The following is a 26,285-nucleotide window of genomic DNA, read 5'->3' on the forward strand; positions in this document are numbered from 1 at the left end:
AATGTAGGCATTTATTGCTATAACTGTCCCTTTTAGAACTGCATTTACTGCATCAAATAAGTTTTGATATGTTGTGTTTCCATTTCTGTTGTCTCAAGATAGTTTTAATTTTTTAAAAATTAAATATTTTTTTGATTTATTATTTGACCCATTGGTTGTTCAGAAGTGTGTTATATAATATTCATATTTTTATGAATTTTTCAGCTTTTCTCATGTTGTTGATTTGTAGTTTCATATCACTGTCACTGGAAAAGATGGGAAAGACTTGATATAGTTTGACTCTTGTTAAATTTGTGAAGACTTGTTTTGTGACCTAATATATGGTCTATTTTGGAAAATGTTCCCTGTGCCCTAGAGAAGAATATGTATTCTGCTGCTGTTGAATGGAATGTTCCATATATGTCTGTTAGACCCATTTGTTCCAAAGTACAGTTCAAGTCAATTATTTCCTTACTGACTTTCTGTCTGGATGATCTGTTATCACTATTAATATTATTGCATTGCTGTCTATTCTTGCCTTCAGATCTGTTAATAATTGTTTAATATATTTAGGAGCTTCAAAGTCACATTTCAAAGGAGCGCACATATGGGGATATGAAGAATTTGTGACCATTTATACAATCTACCAGTTATCAATTCTCTGTACCCTCTCATTTCTCTTCGCCTATATGCTGGCTCAACTTTCTCCTAACCTTCTCGAGAGTATCAATAGTATAAATTAATTTATACTCTTGTCTCTACTTTTTCATATACTGTTACATCCTTTTTACCTCCTGAAATTTAGCCCAAGATATAAATACCAACAATTTCTTATTTGTCATTTCCATTATTTATTTGACACACTAGAATCCCTACCTTGGAACTCACCTCTCCTTTGGCTTTCGTGATACCATAATTCTCTAATTTTCTGTATTTTCTATGACCACTGCCTAGACTTTGTTGTATCTTCTTTCTTGTCATGAATCTTAAAATTAGGTTTCTCCATGGTTCTTCCCTCAGTACTCTACTATTCACTCAGTACTTTCATTCTGGCTGGTTTCATTCATTCTCATATTTTAAAAAAATAATGGGGTTGAATTAAATATACAAAAAGCTGTATATATCAAGTATACAGGTAGATGAATTATCCAAAGTGAAAATCCATGTAACCCACCCCATTTAAGTAAATATTACCATCTCTTGAGAAGCTCCCCTTCAGCCCTGTGATATCAAAACCCCTTTTTTTGTTTTTAACTTTTTATTTTGTAGTAAGTATAGATTCACAAAACTTCACAAAATTATAGATTCACAAATATGGTACAGAGAGGTCCCATGTAGCTTTCACTCAGTATCCCCAGTGGCTTTGTCTTACGTAGTTATAGTGCAATATCCAAACTGAAAATGTGATATTGGTATTATGTGTGTATAGAATTCTATGTCATTTTATTATATATGTAATTCATGTAATCTCCACCACAATCATGATACAGACCTATTCCATTACCACAAAGATCTCCCTGATGCTACCCTTTATAGTCACAACCATCCCCCATCTCCTTACCATCTTTAACCCCTGGCAGTCATTCACCTGTTTTCCATCTTTGTCATTTAAGAATGTTTATATAAATAGAATTCTACAGTATGTGACCTTTTTGAAATTGACTTTTTTTCCCCTCACTTAGAATAATGCTCTTGAGATCCATTCAAGCTGTTATATTTTTTAACACTTTATTAAGAGTTTTTGCATTTGTATTCAAGGGGGATATGATCTGTAGTTTTTTTCTTTTTTCCTTTTTTTTTTTTTTGTACTGCCTTTGTAATGTTTAGCCATCAGAGTGATACCAGCTTCCTAGAATGAGAGGTAAAGTCTCTTCCTCCACTTCTATTTTCGGGAAGAGATTATGTAGAATTGGTGTTAATTTTTCTTAAAATATTTGGTAAACTTCTTCAGTGAAACAATGTAGGCTTGGAAATTTCTTTTGTGGCTAGTTTTAAATTATCAATTCAATTTTTAAAGTAGTTGCAAGGCTAGTCAAATGGTCTATTTCATATTAGTGAGTGGTGATAACTTGTACTCTTCAAGGAATTGGTCCATTTCATGTAAGTTGTTGATTTTATGCAAGTTGTTGATTTTATGCATATAGCCTTGTTTGTAGGATTCCTTTATTGTCCTTTTGATGTCTGCAGGATCGATAGTGAAATCTTGTTTCATATATTGTTAATAATGTGTTTCCTCTCTTTGTCAGTCTTGCTAAAGTTTTGTCAATTTTGTCAATCTTTTCAACAATCAGGATTTTGTTTCATTTAATCTATTTTTCTGTTTTCAGTTTGATTTCTTATTTTTTGCTTCTTTCTGCTTGCTTTGGGTACATTTGCTCTTTTCAAGTTTCCTAAGGTTAGGACTTAACATTAATTTGAGGCTGTTTCTTTTACTAATGTAAACATTAAATGCTATAAATTTCACTGTTATAGCTGCATCACACAAAATTTGATCTGTGGCATTTTCATTATCATGTAGCTCAATACATTTTTTAAAAAAATTCCCTTAGAGACTTCTTGTTTGACCTATGGATTATTTAGAAGTGTGTTAATAACCATTCTTTCTTCTGAAAAGTTACCACTATATTGACTTCCAAAAGGTCTTTTACTTGCTTTGATCTTTAAGCAAATCGAATCCTGAACTATGTAATACTTTGTGTTTGATATTTTTGTTCAACATTAATCCATTCTATTATTGATGAGCATTTGGATTTGGAATTTTAGATTTTTTCAGTTGGGGTTTGGAATACTGATTCTATGGATATCTTGTTTTATGTTAAACATATGTACTAATTTTCAGGCTACAAACCTAGGAATGGAGTTTCTAGTGTTGGCTATTCTTAAACTGTTATCCCAAGTGGCTTTAGCAATTTATATATTTTATATGCTGGGCATGTAAGTTACAGGTTCTCTACATGATCCAAAAGAGTTGATATTATCATTCTTTTAATTTTTTTTTTTTTTTGCCATTCAGTAGGGTGGGTAGTGTTATGTTTTATTCAACCTATACTCTGATATTTTTGTCTGCTTTTTCCATCAGTTATTAAGAAAAGTTGCTAAAATTTTCCCAGTATAATGGATGGTCTGTCTATTCATCATTTTAGTGCTTTCCACCTTTTCTTTATGTATTTTAATGATATGTCATTATTTACTTACAAATCTAGAATTATATCTTCCTGGTGGATTGACGATGTTGATGAAATTTCCTCTTCATCTCAAGAATTTTTCTTGCTTTAATATTTACCCTAATACTAGTTTGTCTACCTCTGTTCTATTTCTTTTCTTTCCTTTCTTGCTTTCTTTTGGACTTCTCATATTATGTAAGTTATAAACTATTAGGCTGTTATACAGTCTTTAATTATTCTTTTAGTGATTACCTTAGAGATAACAGCATGCACCCTCCTTCTACTTATTAAGCGCTGTTATAAATCAGTTCTTTAAGGCAAGGATCCTAGAACACTTTAACTCCATTTATCACCTGTCTTGTGCTATTTCAGTCCCCTTTTAAATGTTTTAATATGCCTAGAAGTTATTGTTTACATGGGCACATTCATTTATCTTTACTCAGATATTTATCCTGTTTCATTTTTTTCCTTCTTCAAGTTTCTGTGTGGGATTCTTTTCCTTTTGTCTTCAGAACACTTACTGAACTTTTTAATTCAATACTAATGAATTTTGGCATTTACTGTTTTTGTTAACAAATCAGCTGCCATTCTTTTATCACTGTTGCTTGAAGGTAAAATGTCTTTTCTCCTTATCTACTTTTAAGACTGTTCTCTCTCTGGCTGGTTTTATGCAGTTTTACTATGATGTGTCCTTAGATGTATTTGCTTAGTTTAGGATTATAACCCTTCTTGAATCTATGATTTGTCATTTTTTAATCAACTTGGGAAAATTCCCAGGATATAATCTCTTTGAATATCATTTATTTGTTTTTATCTCTACTCTCCTGAAATCTCAAATATGGGGTGTTAGAACTTTTCATCAAAGCCATATGTATCTTATTCTTTTCACCTCCCACATTGCATTTTCTATCATTTTTCTCAATGCTTGAGTATGATTTTCCTTCTACTTTTTCTTTAAGCTCACTGATTTCCTCATCAGTTATGTCTCATAGCTAGCTGTTACATTCATATATTTAGCTCTTAATTTGTTATGTGATTTCTCATTTCCATTTGATTCATCTTTATAATTTTCATTTCTCTTCTAAAATCTTGTCATTTAAGATTTTATAATTCTGTTCTTTGGATCTACTGTGGGCCTGTGGCTTCTCTTGGATTCCAGTTAATTTTTTTTCCCTTTAAACTCTTGTTTTGATTAAATCCCAGACATTGTGTATGAAAAACTGTAGCGATAACTCGATGCCCAGGATAATGCTATCGTTCTCTTGAAATTTTTACTTTGGTAGAATATCAGATTTGGAGAAGCTCACTTTAGTACAATCTGTAACCAAGCTGATTCAGGCCCAAGCATCAGCCTATGAGAGGGAAGGCCCATTTTTGCTCACCTTTACCGTTAGGATGTAGCCCTTGTAGAGAACAAAACAGAAAATTCTGGGTGTTTATGAGTTTCTCACACTTCAGTGAGCCTGAGCTCCAATTAATTGTCTTTACAACCCAAAAGAATACTGGACGCTCTTCTCAGCTTCTTAATCTCTCATCTGCTGTTTGTGATTCAGAAAATGCATCTGGGAGAAAAGCTATGTCAAAAGCCTGGAATTATCTTGTCTTCAACCCTGGAATCTTGGCTCCTTAAATCTTAGCTTCCTTAAATCCTAGATCTCAGATACCCTCCAACAGATGGTGTTTTAAAATTTTGGCTTGCTTTTGTTGTGTTCTTTCTAAGAACCTAGTCCTTAATTGTTGAAAATGGAAACTTATTTCCATATTTTTAACCACCACCAAAATCAATCAATATATAGCTAACTTGTATTCAACCCCCAGGTAAGTATTTTCAACTGCCTAATAGATATCTCTACTTCAATGTCTCATAATTATCTCAAATTCAATTTATCCAAAACAGAACTTATCATTCAATCCTGCTGTGTCTTCTACATTTTGTATCACTGTAGGTATCACTCAATCCAGGAACTGGGGATTCTTTTTTTTCCTTTATAACTTATGTCTAATCAGTCATCATAGCTAAAATTTACCCTCTTTTTCATTGCTTGTCTGACTCATTGCAATAGTTATCCATTACTCTCTTACACTCCAGCTGTTCTTATCAAATTTATCCTTTCTAATGCATTCCCACCTAATTAATATTTTTTCCTCAAAATAAATCCAAGTCTGTCATTCCCTACTTAAAAACTTAAGGGCTTCCCACTATCTGCAAGATATGGTTCAGTACAATACAGTCATCAGTCCATCAATCTTTGATGATTTGAATTAGCACCTGGCTTCTTACCTCTCCAATTTTCACTTGACCTATTCCTTCCTGTCATTGTGTTTTAATGATATATATTTATTTTAGCTACTGAAATATACTATGATCTTTTTCACATTTTGATTTTTGCATGAGCTAATTTCATTTGAAATGTCTTCCCACCTTCCAGTCTGCTTTGTAAACTAGGATTAATCCCCTGGCTGAGAGGCTGTATCCATCATAAAGCTTTATTCCCTCTCCCTCTTATTTTCCAACAAAAGGATTGTTATCTCCTCTGTGCTACTTCAATTTTTTTCATACTTCTGTTAATATATGTATCACACTGTATCACACAACTGATGAAACCTCTTGAAATTTAAATTATATTGTAATATATAATAATTTTAAAAATTAGTTTATAATTTAAATTTTAAATGTGCTGCTGTTTGTTTATTTCCTACCTTGTCTTTCAAGAGGTTTCATCAGTTGTTACCTAATATTATAAAAAGATTTCATGGGTCTAAGAATTTCAGTGCTTAGCTTATGTCTATCAGTTCAACACATACTGAGTCTTCTGTGTGCCAATGACTATATTAAACTCAGGAGTATCAAAGATTAAGGGACCTCATCACAAAGAGTTTTTGTTTTAGGGAAAGAAACAAAGAGGTAACAAATCAAGACTAGGCAGTGTGATACATATATTAACAGAAGTATGAAAAAAACTAATGATGTATGGTGATTAATATAACATAATAAAATAAAATAAAGGGCAATGAGGACTTTCACATTGGCAGGATATGTATCTCATTTTATAATATAGGAAATAGTTAAAAATAAAAGCCTTTTGAGTCAGCCTAAAAAAAAATAAATAAAAAATAAAATAAAAGAGAGCTACATGAACTCAGTGGCATGATTAATACTGCTGAGCAAGGCTCTCTGAAGTTCTGTTCCCTATTAGAAGAGAGGGGGAATCTGAATTCAGAACAGATTTTTGGGAACTTCTCCTTACTACGGAAAAGCAGCTTGAACAGATGATCCAAGCAATGATAAGAAATAAGAAGCCAGGGAAATGAAAGGGAAGAAAGACAGTAGAGACTTTCAGGGCAGAAAGGAACTTTAATGAGGACAGGAGCAGTCAAAGAAAAACAATGAAGGGATTATGAGTTGGATGCAGGTAGAAGCTAGTTCAGGTAGAAGAACTCATACTGAAATGTACTCTTGTAGGGGCATAAATTATTTAAAGTTTTCCTGAGAATTACATAGTATCGTGCTCCAAGTCTTTATTGCCTGTACTCTAGAGACAATCACAAATCTTTCTTTATGGTCTCTTACAAAAGCTCTATTAGGGAGAGTTGACAGCTTCAGAGTTAGACAGAGTTGACAGGTTCAGAGTACCTAGAAAATAAATTTTTCCTGTAATAATATATTTAAATAGGGGAAAGCTTTCTACTTGGAGCCTACAAAAATATGTGCAGAGAAATTTTTGAATTCCAAGAAGAAAAATCCAACTTGTTTGTATTTTCTTTTGCACAAAATCTGTGGGCTTTGTAGCAGCCTTGTTATACAGATATCATGCCCACATCAGGTATGAGCACCAGGAAAAATCTCACATTTCTAAGGTTTTTAAAAAGTGCTCTCAGCTTCCTCTGTAACAGCTGTGAGAGTATCTTCATTATGATGATGACTCTGAAAAAAAAAATTAACCTCTTATAAGTCATATCATGCTTCCTAAGATCATACATGTAACAAATACTTAGTTTTAAAAAAAATAAAAAGTGCTGATGTTTATAGAATAAAATTTTAAAGTACCATGTGTCCTCTTGGTGTCCCAACTATACTTCAATCCACTTTCTTAATTCCTACTAGACATTCGTAACTTTTTTTTTTTTTAAAGTAGGCTCCACATCCAGTGTGGCACCCAACATGGGGCTTGAACTCACAACCCTGAGATCAAGACCCAACCCCAAATCAACAGTTGGATGTTTAACCAACCGAGCCACCCAGGTGCCCCAGACACTTGTGACTTTTTGGCATACTTCCAAACTTTAACAACAAAAAATTCTTCTTGACTATGAACAGATGCCAGCACCCCAAAGGTTACCTTGTCATGATATTTCCCATTACCCATTTCTTCCTTCCAAAAGTAACTTGTGATTTTGACCTTTAGGTAATTAATCTTTTCTTTTCTTTCCAGTTTTACTAGCTTGCATCTCTCTGTAAACATTATAATTCAGCTTTAGTTTTGCCTGGTTTCAAACTTCATCTGAATGGAATCATAAAGTAGGCATTCTTTGGGTCTGACTTTCTATATTTAACATTATATATGGGAGAGTCATCCATGTTGTTAAGTATAGGTACAGTTCATTTTAATTACTATGTAGAATTTTATTAGAGTAATATACTCAATATATTCACCCATTTGCAGTGTTTCCACTTTGGGACTATTATGAATATATTGGTATTTTCATGGAAGTGTATCTTAGTACATATGTACACATATTTCTGTTGGGTATATACTAAAAACTAAAATTACTGGGACGCCTTGGTGGCTCAGTTGGTTAAGCGTCTGCCTTCAGCTCGGGTCATGATCCCACGGTCCTGGGATCGAGTTCCGCATCAGGCTCCTTGCTCAGCAGGGAGCCTGCTTCTCCCTCTGCCTGCCACTCCTTCTGCTTGTACTTTCTCTCTAGCAAATATATAAAATCTTTAAAAAAATAAAAAATAAATAAAATTACTGATAGGGTATGTGCAACTTTCCATAATGATGCCCCAAAAGTTTTCAAAGCTGTAATAATTTATATTCCAAGTAGGAGGGAGAGGTTTCTTTTATCCATCGGCATTATCATCACTTAGAATTGTACTTTGAAACTTAATCATTCTGTTAGGAAATGAATATCTCAGTGTAGTTTTATTTTAATGTTATTATTGAAATGGTTGGATTTATGCCGAATACCTTGCTATTAGTTTCCTATAGGTCTTGTGTTTTTTTATGTTCCTCCTTTGCCTATTAATACTTTCTGTATATTATCTTAATTTCTTTGTTATCTTACTATATTTTTTGAGTGTTCTTAGTGTCATTAGTCTAGGAATTAGAATGTGCATCTTAATTTATCACAAACTGCTTCAGGTGCGTGCTACTTTAATTCCAGTAAAATATAGAAACTTCGTTCTCATGTAGCTCTATTACTTCCACCTTCCTTTATGCTATTATTGTCATATATATTACACCTACATGTTATATACTCAACAATACAGTGTTTTTAATTTTATAATCTTATCTCTTAAAATTTCAGAGGAAAAAGGAGACAATATATATCTATAGAACAGGGGCTGGCAAACTCTGGAATATGGACCCAATCCGTTTCACTACCTGTTTTGGAAAGTTTAACTGGAACAAAATCATATCCGTTCATTTATATATTGTCTATGGCTGCTTTCATGCTATAAGGTAAAGCTGAGTAGTTGTGACAGATGGAATTAAGGTTGATAATAACATGACTTTAAAATAAAATTATTTTGGACTATCTGGGTGGGCCCAGTGCAATTTATGCAACTGTCTTTTCAATCAGTTAAGAGAAGCACAAAAGGTATATTTATATTGTTTTTTTATAGTCATCTCCAATAATTACCTTTACTGATGGCTCTGTATTTCTTCATGTGTTTTTGAGTTCCATCTGATATCACCTCTTTTTAAAGAACTTCCTTTAGTGTTTCTTGTAAGGCAGTTCTCCCAGCCATGCATTCTCTGTCTGCTCACCTGTGTGTGTCTTTATTTGCCTTCTGTGTTTGAATGTTAGTTAAAGGATACAGAATTCATGCTTGACTGTTTTCCTCCAACACTCTGATGTGCCATCTCATTGCCTTCAGGCCTCTATTGTTTCTGATGAGAAGTCAGCTGTTAATCTCACTGTGGTTCTATTGTACAGGAAATCATTTTTCTCTTGCTGCTTTTAAGATTTTCTCTCTCTTTTTTAGTTCAGTTTGGTTCTCAGGTGTCTAGGAGTGAATCTCTTTGTGATTATTCTAATTGGAGATTATTGAGCTTCTTACATATGCAGAATAATATTTTTCATAAAATTTGGGAAAATTTTGGCCACTATTTCTTCAAGCATTTTTCCTGTTCCCTCATTTTCTGGGATTCTTATACATACGTTGGTGTACTGGATGGTGTCCCAAAGATCTCTGAGGCACTATTAATTTTTCTTCAGTTTCCTGTTGTTCTTCAGATCGGATGATCTATATCATTCTATCATGTTTGCTAATTTTGTCTTCTGTCAGCACAAATCTGCTATTCAGACCCTCTGGTGAGTTTTTCATTTTGGCAACTGTATTTCTACTAGAGAATTTCCATTTAGTTCTTTTTAATAATTAGCATCTCTTTTATTTATATTATTATTTATAAAAAAATTAATAGCTTTATTGAGGTATAACTGATATCCAAAGAACTGTACATATTTAATGGGTGCAATTAGACAAATTTAAATATATGTAAATACCATGATACCATCACCACAATCAAGGTAATAGACATTCATACTCTTATTTGATGAATCATTATCATCATTTTTAATGTTAATGTTAATTAACATGTTCATTTTTTAACATTTTTTCTTTAGTTCTTTAAAGTCTCTGTTTGTGAAGCCCAACATTTGTCATTCTCTTCCTCCAAAAAACTGTAGCTACTGACTGCTTTTTTTCAGGTGTATATGTCACCATTTCCTATTCTTTGCATGTCATATTTTTGTTGTTGTTGAAAAATGGGTATTTTAGACAATATAGTGTAGTGACTCTGGATTCTGATTCCCTTATCTTCCCCCCAGAATGGTTGTTATTACTGCCTTTTGTGACTTGCCTGTACTAATTTTGTGGAGTCTGTGTCCCTTGCAGTGTGTGGCCTTTGATATATCTACTTATGTTTTTCATTTTTTTAAATTCATGTTTTTATTTTTAAGACTGGTTTAATGGGGCTCTCCCCTGGTCAGCATAAGTAGTCAGCCAATGACTGGTCAGAGGCTTTGCTTAAACACCATGTTAAGGGCCACACTGTGTCCCCTTAAAGTTCATATGTTAAAGTCCTAACTCCCAGTGCCTCAGAATGTGACTGTATTTGGAGATAGAGTCCTTAAAACAGTAATGAAGTAATAATAACTCATTAGGGTGGGCTTTAACCCAATCCAAATACTTACTAGTTTTACATGTAAAGATCATTGTTTATAATTTATACATACCTAAATATATATCTATATTTACATAGATATAGATATATATTTATTTGTTAATTGTCTTTCTTCTCCACTGAAGAGGAAACTTCCTGATGTTAGGGATGTTGTCTTGTTAATCATTGCATCCTTAGTGCCTATTATAATGCCTAGTAAATAGTAGGCCCTCCATAAATATTTGTGAAAGAATGAATGAATGTAGATATCTAGTTTCTTTTTTTTTTTTTTCTTGAAAGAGAAAGAGAGAGCACAGCATGCAAGAGTGGGGTGGAGAGGGGCAGAGAAAGAGAGAGAGAGAATCTTAAGCAGGCTCCACACCCAGTGCAGAGCCCTACGCAGGCTTTGATCTCATGACCCTGAGATCATGACCTGATCAGAAATCAAGAGTTGGACGCTTAACCAACTGAGCTACCCAGGTACCCTGATATCTAGTTTTTTTTAAAGCTTGTATAAAATAATCATTCTCATAAACTTTTGTAGTACTGTGTATTATTACAACATTTAGGAATGTTATCAAACTTGTCATTACACTTCTAGGAATCAAATACCTACAGAAATACTAGTCGTACATGTAAAGATCATTGTTTATAATAAAAAAAAAAACTGGAAAAAAACTAAAGACGCAGCAAGAAAAAATGTCAAAATAAATACTAAGGAAAAGTATGATGCTACTAAAAGGTATTGCTTTGTTTTACAATGAAAAGATGTTTATGATAGTTGGGAAAAATCATGTGACAAACAATATGAATATGATCACACAATTAGTAAACAAGAAAACTGTATAGTGTGTGTGTTTGTGTCTTTTTGTTTAGATTTGGATGGGTGGGTATGATGAGGACTACAGTAAGAGGACAATAACTTTTTACTTTTTACTCTATAATTTTACTTTATAGTTTCATGTATTACTTTCATAACTTTATAAACAATAAAAATAAGGGAAAATTTTAAAGGAAATATGGTGACATATTCCATTTTCATGAGTTCTAACATACTGTATTATCTTCTTATAGATTGTATGTGCTAGAAATCAGCATCTCTTGATTTGCCAGAGTAGATAAACACTTACCAAACCAATACAGCCAAAGATTGAGTATGTTAATGCAATAGAAAATTCCAAGGGGTAAGACATCAGTAAAATCCGTGAAACTTCCCTTCCAAGTTTCTGAAACCAGAAAATAGGGAGAAATCTTGCATTATCTTTAATAAGTATAATATAAATATGTTCACAGAAGGAGCTCCTACTATGAGAGTCAAGGAAAATAGGAAAAATAAATAAGCTGCTTTCACCATTCGACTTCCCTAGTCATCTCTACTACTTTGCCTTCCACTCCACTTTTCCTACCCTTAATTCCCCCAGCTCATTATCTTCAGCTTTCACTGGTGGTCTTCATCACTCAGCATTCTTGTCTCACTTCTTACAACTCTTCATTCTCATTATTCTCTTCATGACAGAGTCTCTATCTGTTGGGGTTAATGTAGAGCATGAAATCATCCATAATACCTGGCTTGCTAAAATGTAACACAGAGGCCACTGGGGGTGAGGGAAGGTTTCGGAGAAGGGCGTAGGCCTTTGGAATGCTGAGGCCTGCGTGACCACTCTGCCATAGGGATGCCGTGGGGAGTTGCCTTCCCTGAAGCCTTCTTAGCCCAAACAGCTGCCCTGTGATCTAAGAGGTGTATGCACTGTCCCCTAGGCTATGTTTAGCAGAACTTGTAGAACACGCAGATTAGCATATCATATCATTCCCATAAACAGATCCTCCTAGTTGCAGTAAGACCCCTTGTCACACATCACATGCTTGAGAAACAGTGATCAAGATCTATGATTATCCTGAAGGACCAATAAAAGTGGGAGAATAGAAGGGCAAAGGGTCTTCATCTCTGAGCACTGACCCCCTTGCCTTCTCCTCTCTTTCACAGCGAAGTTTGGAGTCATTGTTCATCCGTTGGTACAGGGATTGCTGGCCATTCCCGGCATCTATCCAAGCTCTTCGGTCAATAAGATTTGACTCTATCTCCAGTGATAAGATAGCTACTAAGGGATTTTATCAAGCAATTCTCATGTATTAAAACAATTGTTACTAATTACAGACTTACTGAAATTTGTATGTGCAGTGATAAAAATCTCACATAGAAATTGCTGTAACATGATGTGGAAGGATGAGTAAATCCTCAAACAACATCTCACTTGGAAGTATGCAGTGATTATGATTTTGATGGGATAATAAAGCAGATCCCTTCTGTTGTGATCAGAAAGATATTTTCAACTACATATCAGGATGAATGATATTGGTCCTAATCCTGAAAATAAATGTAGTTTTTGTGCTGGCTATAGAAAGACAAGAATGATATTCAGACCTGGAAAGAATAACATTACATTCTCTCTCCTTCAATTCTTTCTCTTCCACCTTTTCCGTTTTTGGGTTTATTTAATATCTTTTATGCAAGAAACTATTAGGTGGTAGGGAGTAGACAGTAAGAATGAAATGACAAAAAATTCCTGCTTTCTCAAGGTTTATATTCAAGTAGAAAAGACAGAAAGATAATATAAGGTAACATATAATAAGGTTAAATATGTCAGAATGGATAAAAACTTGCTCAGGAATTTTAGGGGACAGGAGGTTTGCCCTAAGCCATTCATATCCAGGAAGGCTTCATAATGAGGTAAGACATTGTAAATAAGAGTAAGATTGAGAAAAATGGAGGGAAGCAACATTCTAAGCAGCTTTAAATTTTCATTTACTAGTTTTTTTGTAACTTATCTTGCTCCAGAAAAAAATGTAATAGCATAAATTAAAAGTGTGACAAAATAATTAAGAAATGGAGACATAAAATAGAAACAATAATAAAGTTAAAATACATATCACATGACCTGTGGTTTGATAATGTGAAGAAAAAAATGAATGCAAGAATGAACATGTAAGAAAATGATAAAGCGAGTTTAACTCAGGTATAGGGAGTATATGATAGTACCAGGAGGATAAAGAAAAGGCTATAGGGGGTGTGAAATATCAAGTTACCTTATCAGAATTCTGATAAGGTAATTGTGTTTCTGCCAATTTTGTTGGCAGAAACACAATTGTAGCATTTTAGCTGAGAAGTACTGGTGACCTCTTTGTTGCCAAGATTGTAAAAAGTCATTTTGTCCACATTCCTTAACTTGTATTTGTTAGTGTTATTCTCAAATTCTGCCCCTGAAAATAGCAAGGTATCTGTCAGAGAAGTTCAAAGAGGCAAACAACGGAGAGAGTGACTGAGTTCTCGACAGGCGATTTAAGCCTTTGAGTCCAGCACAAGCCCGTTTCTTGCTTAAGTCAATTTGGGTTGTATTTCCCATCACTTACAACTAAGAGAGTCCTAGTTAATAAAAATTAAAGTGAATAATAAGCAAGCAATAATTGGTAATTGGGAGATAGTGGAGAGAAGGGTGAAGGATTACATCAAGGTTTTCAGCTTTAGAGGCTGAAATAAGGGAGTCTTGCAGCACTGTACTTTTGAGGAGGCAAACTTTTCCCATTTTATATCTGTTGAATTTGAGATGGTGACAACAGAAGCATATCGAAGTGGAAACATCAAGCTGGCCATTAGAAGAACAGGCCCGGAGTCTGGGAGGCAAACAGTTTCACAGGTACGTGTTGGCACTTTCTCTACTGACACATAAAGAAACTCAGGAATAGGGAAGTTGAGAAACTTGTCCACAGGGTCACATTCAGTGAGTCCTGAAGACAGTGTTTGAACAAAGTCAGTCTGGTTCTGGATTTAGAATATCAACCATTTTGCTCTAAGATAAGTATGTTTCAGAGGCATGCACTTTTTGGGATAGCTGAACCTACCTGGGAACACTGATAACTTGATGAGTTTGTGGGTTTAGCCAAGCAGCTTGCTTATATTAGAAAAGCTGGCATTTGGAAAATCTTGTAAAATGTTGGCTGCCTTAGTAAATGTAGAACAGGATTCTATAATCCCTCTAAGAGAAGATTGTGGGTTAGAGCTGTAGGTCTAATATATAAGTTCATTCATGTAATTAATCACCACAAACAAAACTGAAACTTGTGCATTTGGGAGACTGTGAAATTGATCGTTAATACTGAGTTCAGATAAATACAGTCTACAGTGGTTTGTAATACTGTTTGCAAAAGGAGAGTCCTGGAAATTATGCCATTATTATCTTAAACTGATGATTATAAGCTTATGAATAAGAGTGGTCAGCTCAATATAATTTGGAACAATCCTCCACTTAATAACCTAATTCTTCTTCCTTATCTCTGCTGCCAAAATTAGAACTGAAGATTCCCAGAATGAATTTCCAGGGAAAATGGAGAATTTTCTTACAGTGTATAGGGAAAATCTGATGCATACTTATTTAGATCAATCCATCATTCATTACACACAATCCCTTTTGGGGTACTATTGCATCTTCTCTCATCCTTTCATTGTCCTCTAGGCTTTTGTTCTTCATGCTTGGATTCCTTCGACTGATGGCCCCTTTACAATATAGTGCAGGTATAGAGAGAGGAAAGTTGAGGAAGGGGGAGCAGGAAGATTATGCCTCATCTACAATGAGTCTTCTCATTAGAATTATTTTTGAATTAAAACTTTCAAGTTGCTATTTTTTGTTTTGTTGTTCAACAATAAAGAGGAGCTCTACTCTAATGTATTCTCATTTGAATGTCCTTTGCAGCACTAATATTCTGTAATTCTGAATTTAAAGCCAACACAATTGAAATAAATCAGTTGTGATATCAGTAAAGACAGTCACATTTACTGGAGAATGTTACTATCTTAAGAAGAAATACAGTTACTTCTCTGGTACAAAGTATGTGATTGGATATTTAATTAAATGGAAACAAGACAGGTTCACGCACATGTAGCATTTGAACACATAAAACAAAATTCATGTGAGACACAAAAATAAGCTGTGTATGGGGGTGCCTGGGTGGCTCAGTTGGTTGAGCATCCAACTCTTGCTTTTGGTTCAGGGTCATGATCTTAGGGTCTTGGGATGGAGTCCCACATTGGGCTCCATGATCAATGGGGAGTCTGCTTGAGGACATTCTCTCTCCCTCTCCCTCTGCCTCTCCCCCTACTTGCGCTCTCTCTCTCTTTCTAAAATAAATAAATAAATCTTTAAAAAAATAGGCTGTGTATGAAAAGCTCTGTGTTAAACCAGAAATTACCAGGTGTCTACAATTCCAAATATATGCATCAGTAACAGAATTCTTTTGTTGATTTTGGGAATGGTTTTAGGGTCTAGGATCATACATTTATTTCATTAAGAGAATCATCAGTGACCCCATGCCTAATGCATATACATTTATCACTGAAGTCTTCACATTATCTACTTGCTTTATTTCAATTGGGCATGTCAGGAATTCAAACATTCTATTAATATTTACCAAAAAATCATGTTAGAATTACTTCTGGGGGCGCCTGGGTGGCTCAGTTGGTTAAGCAACTGCCTTCGGCTCAGGTCATGATCCCGGAGTCCCGGGATCGAGTCCTACATCAGGCTTCCTGCTCAGCAGGGAGTCTGCTTCTCCCTCTGACCCTCCTCCCTCTCATGCTCTCTGTCTCTCATTCTCTCTCTCACAAATAAATTAAAAAAAAAAAAATTACTTCTGAATTGAAACTTTCAATCAAGAGCTTACTACTTAAAGCAAAGAATTTCTTGAAGACTAATAAAAGTCTTATTTTACCTCCAAAGGCTTTAAAACCTTGGAAGAGAATTGTTTGAATGGTCACTTACTGCTTGTCCATAATTCCTATATGACACGGAATTAAAAGAAGACAACTCAATTGTTGTTAGAATTGATGCAATAACTGCAACAATTATGCAGAAGATGTTCATGATCAAAGCAAATGTAATCTGAAAAGAAGATACATGGTAAGCTTGTTATATTCTGAATAAACAGTTTGTATTGCTGAAAAAAAAATCATTTCGTCAAAACTCTGATCTAGTTTCTGAAGCTTTAGAGGTGCTGGAATGTTTGCCATTAGAATAAAATATTTTCCTGGTTTACATGAAACCCAGTTAATCTGGAGGGACCAGTGAAATATCACATCAGTAAGCATCAATCTTCCATTTGGGCAAAAAAATGTATTTTACAATCTTCTGAGTCATATGGAAGAAAGATTGTTAAGATGGGATTTGAACAAAAGGAGATCCACTGTAAAATGGAAAAAGAAAAAAAAAGATGGAAAATGACTGCTTGTAGAAACAAGCCAAATAAGATTCAATGATTTTTAATCCAGGATTTTCATTCTCTAGGGAAATCCATCAATATCTTTGGATATGTTTTTATCTGTACAATTGTGAGATCAGACTCATTGATTTCTTAGCTCTAAGAGTCTAAGATTTTTTTCTTTCCAATATCTTATCTATACCATAGATGGATCTTCTGGACAGATCCTTTATCTTATAAGATATAATCCTGTTCCCAAACTAGGTAGTTAGGAAAATGAAGTTTTACAGTAATATTTTATCTATATATAAAGGCATTATTAGGTCCTATTAAATTTTTTCACTAGTAAAGTTCATACAATGTTAAAATAAGGTAGAATACCAAACAAAAAAACCCCTGTATTTAAATTTAGAACTTTTACATAATGATTCTAATTAATATAGAAAGTTTGTCTACATTAAGTTATGTGCTCCTAGGGGCGGCTGGGTGGCTCAGTTGGTTAAGCAACTGCCTTCGGCTCAGGTCATGATCCTGGAGTCCCAGGATCGAGTCCCGCATCGGGCTCCCTGTTCAGCAGGGAGTCTGCTTCTCCCTCTGACTCTCCCCCCTCTCATGCTCTCTCTAGCTCATTCTCTCTCTCAAATAAATAAATAAAATCTTTTAAAAAAAAAAGTTATGTGCTCCTAGATTTTCACTTAATTATTTTAAAAGTAGGGTAGATGCCTTCATTGCTTAGGTACTCACTAAAACCTACTTAGCTTTGTGACAAGTGATTTCTAGGATACCTGAAGCATCTCCACTTACCAGGCCTTGAGTTGGATGCCTTACTACTCTTATTATGGAGACTCCTGCAATGATAAACTGGATATAAAAACATATTTATAAATACTCATTGATAATGCTCATAAACTTAAGATGTATTTTTAACAACTCCCTCTTCCAGGTCAGTTATTTTTAGAATACCAAGAGTAACAAAATATAAAGAAGTTTCAGTAGAAGGGGTCAGGACAAGTTTCCATCATATAGTCATGAACTGAAAGCTAATAGCTGGGTCCCTAATCACAGAAACATAGGGGACAGTGGGCAGAATTCAGCTTGTGGTATATACCAAAGATGACTTAAAGAGTCCTGAATCAGGGGCCAAGTTTGCTTATATCTGTGCATGCTTTTTGAACTCATTTGATTATCATTTCAAATGCTATCCTTCCTAATAAAATGAAGCCATTGATTGCAATTTTTGTATACATATCCAAATGTGAAAAAAGTGGTTCATGAGTCTATTCCAAATTGTGTTTGTACAAAATATATCTCTTGAGACTGTGGCCATTATTAAAGTAATAACTGTAATTCATGTTTTTGCGTTTTTTTAAAAGAGTTTCCATTATTTCACACCAGGTTACTTTGTCTATTTCCCAGAAGTGTAAAGTTATGCCATATTGTTTGAAGGTGAGCTGCATACTTCCCTTGGAACATTCCTTTTGCCTTATCTGTTTTAGCGGATTTTCCAAAGATCTAAGTCAAATGATAATCTGTGGAAAAACAGCACTCATGCTATACCATTTATAGGAAGGCCAAACCTTAAAGCTTACTAACTCCTCCAGGATAACTTAAATTTACACACACAGCACTTCATTCTATAATAAAAGCTGAGATTTCTAAGGAGGTACACAGTGAAAGGAAGAACATAAAGTTGAATTATAAACTGGAGTGCGCTGTAGCTAGATTACCAAACCATGTGCTTCACAAAATGCCTTTCAAAGTTTATGGCAGTTTTGCATTGGATTAAATTTAACTGAAATTTTAGATAATTTATTCTAGGAGCTACACATGCTATTTTTATAACATGTACAATTAAACACTGAGGGACATGAATCATTATCTGGATTTTGTCTGCAAATTCACTATTGTTTTCTAAAGCAATGCTCTGACAATTGTGAGCCAATGTATAAAGGCAGAGGATCTCCTAGGGGCCACTGCTTTCTCTGTAGCCCTCTCAAGTGGTGGCCATTTTCTCTCCTAGCCCTTATACCTTTCCTCTCCTCCAGCTTTGAATCAAATGTCATCAGATTCTATCACCACTATCCAGCCTGGTTGAAGTCATCAACTGATGACTTGGTCACTCTAGTCTTGGTGATTTTAATTTCTGTCTCACTCTCTCTCTAACACCTCTTAAACCTTGGTGTGATTGTGATCCTTCTAATACCTGGGTCTTCTGTTTCTTTGAATTTCTCTTCTCTAATCCTCTGACCCCATCCTAGCTCAGTCACTCACTCCCATATTCATTCTCTTGTGCTTCTTTCTGCCAATAAGGATGACATCTTTCAAATCTCATTTCCAAGTATCCCACTATGACCACCAGCTTCTATCTTTCTACATCATGTCCTGTAGTATCACAACTTTAACAGTTCTTTGAACCCATCTGGATCTATAATCAAGCCCCTCACCTCTCTGTTATATTCTCTACTTTACCAGCTTAAATTTCATGGTTAACTATTACATTCACTTATATACACTTTCAACTCCTTTGCACTGTTCTTGTTTGATCACAGATGCATGGTTAAACCCAAATCCTGATTAAATGCAGTTCTGCTTCTCACTGAATGCCTGAACCCATGCAGCCAAACAGGACTTGAGAAAGACACACAACCATCTTGACCCATATCTCACTACACACATTCTGTTCCTAAAGCTTAAGTGAGCTCTTAATCTTAGTGAAAGTCTAACTACTTTTCCACAATGCACACACTCTCTTTTTCTAGGTGACTATTTCATAGCCTCTCTTCAAACAACCAATTCATTATTCCATTCTCCTTCTCAGCTCATGATCTGGCTTCTTAATTCACTGAGGTATTTGAAACCATTGGAAGAAAAGTTCTACAAGCTCCCAATATCCCATCTACCTACCTATCAAAATTTGTCCTTTCTCTGTTTCTCCACCTTTCCATCCTGTTACCCACCTTGGATAATTCTTTCTTATGAGGGCTATCCTATACTTTGTAGGATATTTAACCATATCCTTGGCTTCGGCCTACTGGATGCCTACCCTAGCTGTGAAAACCAAAAATGTCTCCAGGCATCACCAAATGTCCTCTGAGGGGCAAAACCACCTCTAATTGAGATCCACTGCTAGAGATGAACTGTCCATGAACCTAAGTATTTGTGTATTAAAATTCATCACCTCTTGCCTACCCCAGTACAGGATTCTAATAATTCCTCCTTCCCTCCATTTATTTCATATTGATTTTCCCTCTTCTGGCTCAGTCCCCTCAGTAAAAGACATGATACTTCCAACTTACTGAAACAAATAAGCAAACCTTGTCTTGATCCAAACTTCCTCCCACTACTACTTCATTTCTCAATGCCATATTACACCAGAGTCCTTAAAGGAGTTTTATTTGCTGTCTCTATAGTCTTCTCCTCCCATTATTTCTTAAACCAACTCCAGTCAGGTTTTGCTTCACCATTCCACTGAAACTACTTGTCAAGTTTATTGCTAACTCCAATGGTCAATTCTCAGCCTTATTTGGCAAAATAACAGAATTTAATATAGTTTATCTTTCCCTATTTGTTCACTCAGCTTTGAGGATGCCATACTTTTCAAATTTTCCTACTAACTTATGGCTGTCTAGAAACCACAGAAGAATGCAGGTAATGACAAATTTAGAAAATGTGTGAGTAGGCACATTGTGTGAAGAAGGTAAGGATCCTAAATATGAAAATTAACCATGCTAATGGATATTATGGTTAAGATTCTTTGTCTTTCACATATCTAAAGACAATCCAACCTATGGTTGTCATTGTGTATTCCCTCCTGTATCCACATTTCTTGTAACAGCACTGGTAAGTTAAAGGTACTAAAAAAACATGTGTTGAAAAAAAGAATTTGATTTTGAATAAATTACCAACATGGGATTTACTTAACTGTTCCCTATCTTCCACTAGTGGCATGAATAGTATTTATTGAATGATTAAATCATATAAATATATTCTACTCACAATAATTCCCCATAAAGCACATCCTGTTTTGTAAGTTATAGGTTCATATGTCCCAAAGACTCCTCTAATTTGTCCCATATACAAAATCAATAGGAAATACCACATGAAAACATGAAATATGCCAATCATAATCTGGAGAGCCTGTGAGAAGAAAATGATATTAGTACCCAAACCATGTAATTTATAACATTATTCCAGTAAGTGTTAACTATAAGAAATATTCAATACTTTTATGAAAGATAAAAGGTAAATAGCAATGCACTTACCATGTATTTTCTGGACTGGTTAGCCCCAAAGGAAAGCCCTAACCAGGAAGTACTGAGGTTTACCAAATAGGAGTCAACCATTCGTGGAGCATCAGACTGTTCAATAATAATTCTAGTCAATTCTCCCATAAAATAGTTGACAATCTGACTCTTAATACTGGCTATCTTCCCTACCTATCAAGTAATGGCATGAAAGGAGAATACTGAAGGTATTTGGGGGGAAATATGGTTACTAATCTATATGGATGCAGGAAACCATGTATCCAATATATTCTTGTATATTAGTAATTATTAAGGTTGAACTACTTTTTGCATCTTTTTGAAGGTTTACCTCTGCCTTCAAGGTATATTTGGTATGTATCTTTATCACAAGCATGCTGGTGTGAGGTACAGTTCAACACAGAGATACAAAGAATATCCAATGTAGACTTGCTTGTACAAGGTCTTCCTATTGGATAGGGGATGAGTTGGTGGAGGGGTGAATTATTACCCAACTTTAATTTGTAAGAAGATAATTATAATCCAAGTAAATATGTGCCAGTAAATTTATTTCTCAATTTATATGTGGACTAATATTTCATATACTGAATCACATTTTTAATTACTGTTTAAAAATTTCAGAGGATTGGGGCACCTGGCTGGCTCAGTTGGTAAAGCATGTGATGCTTGATCTCAGGGTCATGAGTTCAAGCCCCATGTCGGGTGTGGAGCCTACTTAATAAAAAAAAAAAAAAAAAAGTAAAAATTTCAGAGGATACACTATTTTTACTTAATATAAACTTTAATAGAAAGCTATTTAATGCTTTAACTTTAATAGTTCCAGCTCTTTGTAAAGTAGTCTAAAAACACATAAATGCAACCAGCTAATATTAAAGATACATTTTAGAGAATTCTCTTTTATTATAGAAAGACGACTTTTTCAGTAACAATCTTATGCATTTTTATAGATTTAGAATTTTAGATTTCCTCTGCATCGAATTTGGAAAAACGGCATTATCTTCAGAGATTCTTTGGATTTGATTGGGAGAAAATCCTCTACTAGATAGCAAAATCCTTGAGAGCCTGGACTTTAGTTATCTCACTGTTGTCACCAGCCTCTAAAAGTGGGGACCCAGTAAATATCTCTTGAATAAGCACATCAGAATGAAGGACATTAATCCCACATGACTTTTCTAACTCTTAAGTGAGCCTGAAAAATAGTGTCTCCCTTTATAATTGGCGGTTGTCCTATATAATACTATGAAATATCCAAGTAAACAAAGCTTGAAAAGAACTCTATAAGAAAGCAAGGTTGCTAGTGTGTGGAGAAGAACAAGATGGGTTTTCTTATTTAAAAATCGTTCTTAATCTCGAGCCAATGAATGGCATTTCAGGAGGTCATAGGCCTCTTCTCCACACACAAAAATATGAGTGCAAAGGATTACAATATATACATGAAGCTGGGGAGAAGATCCAGAGCTTTCTTCCTATGTCTGAAGGGGTCTGTGACTCCAAAGAGATTAAGAACCTCTGCTGAACAGTCAGGTGGGAGACAATCTACACAGCGGCCAAGTTCAAAGGAAAAGTTCACATCCGGTGGAAAAGTTCCTTTTCTTTCAGATGTGAAAGAGCATGATCTTCAAAATTCCTTGGTGTTTATTAAGAGATAGCTAAGCTCTCTGTTTATAATTGAAGAGACAAATTAATAATCATTAAATTACACAGACATCAATACAGTAATTGAAAGAGATCAGCAAGAGATCTCTCTCCCAGTTTAAAAAAAATACTTCTTTTTCTTTTATTCCTTTTTGGGATTTATCTACTACCCTATGTATGTTGGTTTAGTCAGTATGCTCCTATCTGAGCGCATATTTGTGTATGAAGAGACATGAGATCAGTTAAAATTTGTAGAAGGCAATCAGTATTTAAAAAAAACATTTTTTGGGTGAAGGGGAGTGGGAGATACAGGGAGATTCCAGTTATGGAATGAATAAGTCATAGAAATAAAAGCTACAGCAAAAGGAATACAGTCAATGATCTTGTTATAGCATTGTATGGTGATAGATGGTAGCTACGTTTGTGATGAGCACAGCATAATGTATAAAGATGTCGAATCACTATGTTGTATACCTGAAACTGAGGTAACATTGTGTGTCAACTATACTCAAAAAATTTTTTTAAACCCATTTTTGACTTAACCAAGTATGCCCCTCTCCAGATTCAAGAATAATCCTCAGTAAATTGAAATATTCCTGAATTTAGTCAAAGTGAAGTCTTACTTACCCCTAAAACAAGACTATCTGCTGTAGAGATTTTTGAACACATACACGGAGCCATACTACCAGCATTTCCTCTAGATGATTATGCTTCTAATCTTTGGTGATATTTTTATTAGCAAACTTCTACAAAACAATACAAAACAAGTATACACACTTTGCTCAAAAGAAAATACATAAGTTTGATTGTTTCCCTACTGTTTTACAACTACCTCCCCAAACTCTGAAGCAATTGCTTTCTTCTTTCTGTGCCTAATTTTGTAAAGGCATCAGCTTGCATCTACCTGTTCTGAATAATGGCCTCCATAAGTGAAAACCCTCTCTCTACGGCTAAAAGGTACAGGCATATTACAGTTATTTTCTCTGAGTAGTAAACAGTGGCTCTGGATGATAAAGTATGAACACTTAGGGAACAGTGTTAGAGAATTTTCAGTAAAGCTTTTAACAACTTCCTTGCAATTCATAATCAGTTCAATGCAATTCATAATGCCATGTTTGCATTTCAAAACCAAGTTCTTGTACTTAAATTCATCATGGGCTCGTGATTTTTTTTTTTCTGTCACATACTTGCTATCTAGTTCTTCTTTATGTGAAAGAACTTTTTCTGCCATCAGACAACTTACCAAAGTTGCTTCCACAATCCTAAAGTCTTCTCCTAGGGGTTCTTTTGTTGTTATCCGCCCCCTCCCCATTATTCCTGCATTTCTGGTGTTCAGAAAACCTGGCTAATAGCTATTAACTATATCCTTTGTGGATATGACATTACACTGTTCTACATCTTCTAACAGATCTTACTTAGGTCAGTAACATGAATCATGCCACTTAGCCAGGTGATCATCTAATGGATGATATTAAACCCTGAATCTCGGTCCTTTCGAAAGGAGGGTTTGAGTAAATGACTTCTCATTCCCTATACCCTTGAAATCTCATGATTTGATTATTTTAATGCATCTTTGGTTTCTAAAATTGATTTTTGGTTTCTAAAATTGATTATCTCTTAATTCTATAAAGTACAGAGACAGAAAAAAGCTAGGTAAGAATACAAGAGCTATTGACAGTAGAGAAAACAATATGTTAATAACTTAAGTATAAATAATAAGTTTCATATATTAAACAGCACCTTTGAGAAATGCCAAAGAAAGGGTACAGGCCTAAAGGCACCCAAGATTAAGATTAATCATTCTGTTATGCTTAAATAAAAGACATAGAATTACAGAATTCATATATAAAGTAATGAGGAAGTTATATCTAGATTGCTATTGTCACTTTTGAGAAAAAAGGAAAATAATAAAAAATAATTAGCCCTTTTTTATATGTATAAAAATTCTCACAGTTGATAGTGGAAACACCATGAGTGACTTGGGGAGAATATTTAGCATCACTATAGTGTCCATCAGGCCCCCACCAAAACCATCCCAGGTGAAGTACCAAGAAAAAATAGGTTGCACATGTGTTTAAAATTCTTTAGCTTAATTGATGGAAGAAAATAAGAAATTCTACAATATTGTTTCTGGAATAAATGATGGTCAGAATTTTTTAGAAAAACATTCTACAATACTCTATAACCCAGTTAAGTATCTCATTTTTGTAAAAAAAGAAAAAAAAAATAAATTAAAAATAAAAATTAATAATTTGTTTTTATTTTCTGGTGATCTCATCACTAATCCAAAGAGCAGCTGCAGAACAAGCCCTTAGCCCTTATTCCCAACCCTGTCCTCATCCCCTACACTTGCCTTAAAGACAGGAATTCTGGAACAGTCACAGAGAGCTTACTACGTCTAGAAGCCACTTCTCCATCTTTGGCAGAGATGCGACTCCTGTCTTCAGAATGAAGTTCAAACTCTGGCAGGGCCGGTAAAGCCCTTCATGAGCCCTGCCCACTTTCTCGGCCTCATCCAGCCCCTCCCTGGGTTTCTGCCCTAAAGGCTCCAGCAGCAACCTTCTTTGGGAAGCCTTCCCTGCCCCAGTCTGTCAGTACTCCTCTCCCTGCTCCCCTACATCACAGTGTTGTCTAACTCTGGATGATCAGGACTGGCTCCCAAGGCAGTGTGAGCTCCCGGAAGCCGAGGAATTCATTTCTCCATGTCCCGGGCCAGTCCTGGGCTGCGACCGAGGGGCTCCCACTTGATGAAGCGGACTGGGCTGGGCGCACAGGGGGTGGCTGAGGTCCAGGGTCTGCACAAGGATGGACCGGGCAGGAGAGGGAAGGTGGGGGGCACCGAATTCTATCTCCGCGCCCCCTTTTCAGCTTTCAACACTTAAGAAATACTGTAAGCAAAGCGACATCATTACCCTTCATTTTACTTGTTCAAGGTCCTAAGGATCGAGTTTCGCCCTCTTGGGTCCAGGCCCAGGCTAAGGGGGCGGAGTCCCGGCGTGGGCCGGTCTCCTTGCCCAGGAGCGCTCCTCCAGCACCCGGTCCAGGTCCTACCGCCAGTGCCCAGGCCCAGATCAAGAGGCAGATGTCAGCGGGCGGCGCCCTCAGGGCCAGGTTCCCAGACGCTGCCGGGCAAGCATCACTGAAGCAGCAAGGAGCCCAGGACCCAGCAGGCCCTCAGGCTCCTCGGGCCACGCGGGCCTCCAACGGCAGCAGCGACGGCGCTGTCCTCGTGCGCCTGCGCACCCCCTCCTGGTACGGGGCGGGGGCGGGGAAGGCCGTGTGCGCAGACTCACTAGGGCTTTGCGGACCACGTGGTCAGACTCGCGGGAACTACGGCTGGGTGTCTGGAGAAATGGCTTCTCCAAACATCTATTTCTGATAGTGGCCCTTCTGGTGCATTCGCTGCAGAGCGACTAGGATCACTGATGAAAAGTCAGCCCCTCACCTTCTCTGTCCTCAGAGGAAAATTGTCGCGCAAATGCATTTTAGGAGGTGTAAATATTGAAAAAGGCAGTTGAGTCAGTGACTACCCTCCACCTATTTTTTTTTTTTTAAAGCGTTAGAAGCCGAAGAAGGAAATTAATGAAGAGACTGTTTGGCAAGAC

At 35.6% G+C, this 26,285-nt stretch overlaps 1 protein-coding gene across 1 annotated transcript; it reads right to left on the reverse strand.

Annotated features, from left to right (window-relative positions):
- Positions 1–7,005: 7,005 nt before the first annotated feature.
- On the reverse strand, positions 7,006–23,361 carry MS4A13 (membrane spanning 4-domains A13). Its single transcript, XM_064576606.1, has 6 exons — positions 23,308–23,361; positions 20,780–20,920; positions 17,588–17,644; positions 16,348–16,467; positions 11,668–11,763; positions 7,006–7,068 (listed from the first exon to the last, which is right to left on the reverse strand). The coding sequence occupies exons 1-6, from the start codon at positions 23,359–23,361 to the stop codon at positions 7,006–7,008; spliced, it is 531 nt and encodes a 176-aa protein (XP_064432676.1).
- Positions 23,362–26,285: the final 2,924 nt, after the last annotated feature.

The sequence above is a fragment of the Mirounga angustirostris genome, unplaced genomic scaffold, assembly GCF_029215605.1.
Source record: "Mirounga angustirostris isolate CCGP_5_RB_7025 unplaced genomic scaffold, mMirAng1.0.hap1 SCAF_13, whole genome shotgun sequence".
Classification (NCBI taxonomy): Eukaryota; Metazoa; Chordata; class Mammalia; order Carnivora; family Phocidae; genus Mirounga; species Mirounga angustirostris.